General features: G+C 49.9%; 2 protein-coding genes across 2 annotated transcripts; both read right to left on the bottom strand.

The window, feature by feature from the left end:
* Nucleotides 1-89: 89 nt before the first annotated feature.
* On the bottom strand, nucleotides 90-384 carry ColSpa_12203 (uncharacterized protein; the record flags this gene model as incomplete). The annotated part of the gene is made up of 2 exons (XM_049278415.1): nucleotides 90-190; nucleotides 270-384. 2 exons carry the CDS (start codon nucleotides 382-384, stop codon nucleotides 90-92), a joined length of 216 nt encoding a protein of 71 aa, XP_049134372.1.
* A 1578-nt stretch (nucleotides 385-1962) lies between these two features.
* ColSpa_12204 (uncharacterized protein) lies at nucleotides 1963-3177 on the bottom strand (the record flags this gene model as incomplete). Its single annotated transcript, XM_049278416.1, has 3 exons — nucleotides 1963-2126; nucleotides 2187-2782; nucleotides 2837-3177. 3 exons carry the CDS (start codon nucleotides 3175-3177, stop codon nucleotides 1963-1965), a joined length of 1101 nt encoding a protein of 366 aa, XP_049134373.1.
* Nucleotides 3178-6328: the final 3151 nt, after the last annotated feature.

Raw genomic sequence — 6328 nt, forward strand, 5'->3', positions numbered from 1 at the left:
ACTTCCGCTTTCACAACACCTTTCCAAGTTGTAGACGAGACCTACATAGTGTTATATTTCTAGCGGCGGCAAAGTCAAACTTCAAGTCGCTATTCTATCCAAGGCCCGTGTCCAGTCATTGCTCCGCTCGTTCGGCGACCCAACTCGGTTTCAATCTTGTTGTCGTACTGCCCATTGCAATAAAGGCATTCTGTGCGACAAGTCAGCAATTTAGACGAGAAGCAAGTGGGCATACCGCGACTCACGCTCACAAGAGTACCGGTACTCACTACCGCGGAGGTCAACTGGTATGCAGCTCATCTCCTCGCGCTTTTTGTCACCAAATCTTCTCAGATTTGTGTCGTCATACTTGTATCTCCACCATTTGTCGTTGTACGCGAGCATTCCACATGGATGGTCTCCCAGGCGGACGTCCCAACCAACTTTCTACCATAATAGGAATAAGCAAAAGCGAAACATCTCTTTTAGGAAATAACTGGGACTTACCTTGCCATGATGGTACAACGTGGCCTGGTCACCAGTCCTACGCAAGAAATCATCCATCCTTTGAACCCCCTTTAGCCGGGCCAAGTGCCCATCTCGTTCTTTATCACTAGCAGGTCGCAAGAAGCAATCCATTTGCAATCTTTTCTCGAGGTTTCCATTTTCCTTATCCAGCACATCTCGAATGTCTTGATCAAGTTCCTTGCCGCATCGGATTCGAATCTCAGGACTGCCATCGAAGAAGGCTCCTTCCGGTATGTTGTGTCTGCCCATCGTTCCTCGTAAGTTTCCTCTGCGCAACGCGTAGACAAACACGACAGACGTGGAATCCTAGGACGGATCAGATGGTTGAAGGACAAATATTGGTCAGAAATCTGACGATCTTCCGTAAGAGGACTTTATTAACACGTAGGAAGGAGGAAATGCTTGGTGCGGCCGAAGCAATTTGTTAGGGCGGGAAGGGAGGAAAAGGAGGGCAAAATGTTGCGTGACGCGAGCAGCAGACGCGAGACGAGGCGGGCAATCAAGTGACTCAGAGGGGAGCGTGTTATGTAATATTCGCGCTGTCACCTGATCTCTGGTCTTCAAATTAACGAGCATCTGTAGCCTAGTGTAATTCCGAGGTATATCCGATTTTGGGAATAGATGGCGCGTAAGACCTTTGGTTCCTCCAGGCACCTTTCGCATCTCAAGCTACCAACCACCTCTTGAAAGGGACCGTGAATGTTGTTCTCCCTCATCCCAACTCGTTCCTATGCCATAACGGCATGCTCATTGGCAGCTTTTCTTTTTCCTTACGAGATTTCCGTGAAAGGCTTATTCGTTGGCTTGCTCAGCCAGACGAAGGCTCTTGTCACGGGCACCTGGCCCAACATCAATGACCGAGGCCTAACCTGAAACTTCACCGCAACTGGAAAGACAGGAGAGGAGAAGCATAAGGACCTTCCAGATCGCAAAATGGCAGGCCTGACCTTGTCCCTTCTGCCTTCGTCGGATTCTCTTTACACGTGCGCTGACAGCCTACGCGATCTGTTGGATCAAACCATCGTTACTTGGCTGCGGACTTTCACAGTCGCTAATCATGCGAGCATCACAATGATATTGATACAACACAGTATAGTAGCATTTTTGCACATCAAGCGTTGCCGAACGCAAGAGAACACATCAGCAGAGAGATAGCCTGGATCGATTGTCCATACATCAGGAACCCGAAATGGATGCATGGTGCATCCTGAGAAGTACCCGCCAAGCCTGCCTCAGGTACTGCTGAAATAAAACTGCACTAGGCATTGTGGGTTCTGCTCCTTGCTGCGCTTCTATGTTCTTGAGAGTACCCTAAAGTATGTCATCTCGCATACAATTTGCATATATTAGTACGACCCGCTAAGTACTCTTAAGTCCCGCCGATGCCTACAGTAAAGAAGGTTTGCTCAGAGAGGAAGTTACTCATGCTTATGACTGTATGCAAGGCTAGATAGTCTATCTTCTTCCACGCCAACTTCCTCGCTTGGGACGCTTGGTTGGGCTCGCTTCGTCCTCGCTGTCTCCAAGGACTTCTATCTCTCCAGACCGCTTTGGGTCGTTGGGTTGGGCTTCATGAAGCCCATTGACGGAAAACGAATCATCGTCATAAATGGTGGAGTCTGAAGCTAGTGATTTCAGTGGTGTTAGCGTAGCCCTCGAGGTGTCAAACCGTTACCTACTTAATTTGGATGGGGTAGCAGGCCGCTTTGCGTCTGCATTAATTTGGACAAAAGGATCAAAGATAAATTTTCCCTTGCCGCGGCTGGGGGTCTCTGGTTTGGATGGTGTAGCGAGTAGATCGCGGGCTCCCGGCTGCTGTCTTGGCTCACCAGCAGCCCAGTCAATCTTCAGGACCTCGATGAGTGGAACAAACTCGAGAGGGTTGTAAGGGCAACCATCAGAGAAGACAACGTTCTTATTGCAGAACCCATGGAAGTAGCCAGTGATATAGGCCTTTTTACCGTGCCTTCGGAACGGCGTGGTGTCCGCACGATAGTCTTTATACTTCTTCTTCATATGTGGCTTGCATTTCGGAAGCATAGCGTAGACGTAGTTGGCGTACCACCCCGTCTTCGGAGTATGAGCAGCCTCGGTGACAGTGAACTTCGACCACACCCTGAAAATAGCTGACGAGTTCCTGGTTATATCATCGAGACCGATGGAAGGATTGTCGGCAAGGGGGAACTTCTGGGTGTCAACAAACCCGTTGAAGGTTACGAACGGTGGAGTAATCGGAAAGCGAGGTGGCAGGTCGATACAGGCACGCTCAGAAATACTACAAGGCAGGCTTAGGAAAGGCGTTTAGGGCAGTAGGGACCTAGAAACTTACGGCGTAAGGGCATCATCTTGAATCCATGCCAATCGTTTATAGCCTACCTCGTCTTCGCCGGACAGACCACAGGGGACGTAGCTGAAGTGAGGTTCACAGATGATGCTAAACCACTGCTCCTCCCATTCATCTGTCGTTAATGGACCTCCTAGGTGGAAGCGAGAGAGGTCTAGGGACAAAGCGCCGGCATGTAAGGTATCAAGTATGTCGGGGAACGTATCGGCCAGCCATTCCGGCGTATGAATCGGGATGTGGATCTGACCGGACCAGTTTTGGTAACGAAATACCTGATAATCCCTATCCAGAGATTCGACGGCTACTATTTTACCAATGGCGGTCATTGTAAGGGGGACACTCCATGGCGAAGGCAGCTTCAGCTCCGCCTTTGGCCAATAGGCAACCAAGTCGAGCTTTTCTGTACCCATAACGGCAGGATGAAGTGGGATATCAATGGATTTTCCAGAAAAACAGAATGAAAATTGGAGGGGTCTGCTAGAGGTGATAACGGTAAGTGAAAAGTAAAATAGATCATGACAATCAAGACTTTTAAAGAGGAACTGGAGCTGTGAACGAGGAGGCGGACATTGCAGGGGAAACTCTAAGTTTGCGGCCTGGGCTAGGACTCAATGGAAGAAGCCCGGTCTGGCGGTTATCTGGAGTTAGTCTAACTAATTGAAGCTAATGACGAGCAACCTGTTTCAGTAGCGCAGTCTTTTTTTTTCATAGAGTGGGAACAACAGGGGGCGTCAACTCACCCTATTGATAGGGAGGAAAGGATAGTTTCTTACTTTGTTGGGATACTCACAATACCAGGTTGTGGTAGGGTAGTGCAGTGGGAAGGCCTTGGTGTCTACAATACAAACTTAGTTGGACTTTGCGTAGAGCCGCGCGGTGGTAGAATGGCTGCCCTCAACAAGATTAGGATGAGGCAAGCAGTTAGGCCAGTTGGGGCTGCATTCAGTGTCTGCAGAGAAGAGAGGATACACGGTATTGTTGCTGATCTGTGTATGCATTCTTATCGAGAGTAGGATAGCTATCACCATCCTGAAAACCCAAGGAATGATCCATTCTGTTTGACAGTTAAGCATGAAACAACTACCAACGCCATCGTCCTCATCCAGCAGCAATGTTCCTCGACCGATTCTACCAAGACCGTCGACGACACAGAGACCCTTCAGCGAAGGACCGAGTACTCCTTTGAACCTCGGTCGAACACTGGTGCCAGTGCCGTCGTCCTCGTCCCATAATGCCCTGCATTCGACCCAAGCCCGACCACCATCACCATCAAGGTCTTCGTCAAGGCAGAGAGAACAGAGACCCTTTAGGGAAGGGTCGAAACCTCCAGTCAGCCAAATCCGCACGATACTCCCAACACCCCCGTCCTCATCCGATAATATCATCCATTCGACTAGAAACCAATTACCGTCAACCAGTAGACCATCGCCAACACAGAGACTATACAGATAAGGGTTGAATAGTCCACCTAAACCGATTCAACTCACTCCAAGGAAAGGCCGTGGAGGAGATAGAAAGGCCATCATTGGGCGCAAAGCTTGGGAACAAAGCAATCGCCCAAACCTTCTTCCCTGGAACCCCAGACCAATGCCAAGTGCCATCGTGTCTATCGCACCAGATGTGGAACGGCAGAGCGAAAGTCTGAAGGAGTCCCACACGAGAGTTACAGCAAGTACAAAACCTACGCCGCCGGTTGTCAGGAAAGAACCCAGTCCCATCTATAAACAAAATCTACCAATCAGGCCCTCGATACCAAAACCAGTGCAGGCAAATATCTCCCCACAGTCAATAGAGATGTTTAAAGCAAGACAAAAGGCGGTCAAGCAGGCAATAGACCACAGAGAACGCTGTTACTTGGAGAAAAAGTTAAACTCCATTAAGCGTACATGGTGTTTGCCAGTAACCCGATCGACCATTCTCCAGAAAACGAAGGCGTTTCACGAAAGCATGCATGATGACGCTACGCTTGAGATCGACTATTGCCGACTATGCTGCCAACAACAGGCTCCCACGTCGCTAGTCGATTATACATGGGCTGAATTTGAGCCATCATACCTCAAGGTTGAGGATCAAATTCCGAAGTTAGACCGAGAGCATTTTTCATGTGCGCGGTGTTTCCCAAGGGCGTCAGAAGCAACGTTCTCGATCTGCACCCAATGCAGAAGTTCCTTGCGGCAGGGAAAACTGCCGTACGCCTGTCAGGTGAATAATCTGTCGTTAAGATGCATCCATCGGTACCCTGACGCTTTGAAAGACCTTTCACCGTTGGAAGAGCGTCTCATTGGGATCTATACTCCTTGCGGCTGGATCACGAAGCTTACTATTGACATTGAGAAGGCGACGAGTGGGCGGTACCGGAAACACAAGAGGGGGCATATTACGGTATTTCCAAACGACATTCAAGGTGTGGCGGCCGATGTATTACCTCATCCGCTGGTTGAGGAACGAGAGCGGCTGCATGTCTGTTTCGTAGGTCCTCGTACACCAGTACCCTCTGACCTCAGCTTTATGTTATCAGTCAACCCACGAAAGCTTAAGCGTGCTCTTGTATGGCTTCGGACCAACAATCCACTATACCGACACATCACCATTAGTGAAGATAACCTTAAGCCCTGGGGGGGAATGGTCCCCTGGAACCGAAGTCCCACAGGCAATCGTCGAGAGCGTGGTATCGTACCAGTTGTGTGTCGAAGACGAGATCCGTACAGGGCATTATGTCCCCCCCGGCCGAACGGGGCCGTCCCGACGAGCCTCTAAGAGATGCCCATGATGTCCTCGTAAGCCTCGAGGACAGAGACAGCAATGCGGCATCACTTGAAGCCGAAAGCAACGCCAGGCTAGGAGGAATCCATGCCAGTGGCCGCGAGCCATATGAGATGGATCCTCGCCATATAGAGGAGGAGCTTTCGGAATTGACTTCAACTGGTCTGATGGCTACCGAGATATCCGGAGAGCATAGCCCACAGGAACGGCTTCAAATTCTCCGCACGGCGACGATGAAAGGCACCCGACAATGGCGAGGTCGTAAGCCAAAGGATGCCATCGAGGAAATCAACCTCAGCTATAAGGACACAGAGCCCTATATAGTGAGTCGTAGGGGTGGAGAGTTCGCCGACTCGAACGATCCCGATTTCTTCCCTAAGACTTTCCCTTGCCTGTTTCCTTGGGGCCGAGGCGGTCCAACGATACTGGTTGAGGATAATAACGTAGAGGACGAAGCGGATTTCAACGAGCAGTCTACACGCAGCAATTACAAGCTGAGTGGATTTTACCTCCGTACTTGGGCACGCCTTTGCCTACAAAGACATGGTAGGGAACATCCCTATTTGTACGTATGTAAGGTGCATATGGTAACGCTGTGCCAGGAGCCCACTTTGCTACACATCCAAGCTTTCCGTTTTTGGTGTTCAATATGCTTGTCCGGGCAGATAACCGACGGATCAGTTATCTCCGTATGAAGAGATCTTCATTTGCGAA

This window comes from Colletotrichum spaethianum (genome assembly GCF_022836535.1).
Source record: "Colletotrichum spaethianum MAFF 239500 DNA, contig59, whole genome shotgun sequence".
Lineage (NCBI taxonomy): Eukaryota > Fungi > Ascomycota > Sordariomycetes > Glomerellales > Glomerellaceae > Colletotrichum > Colletotrichum spaethianum.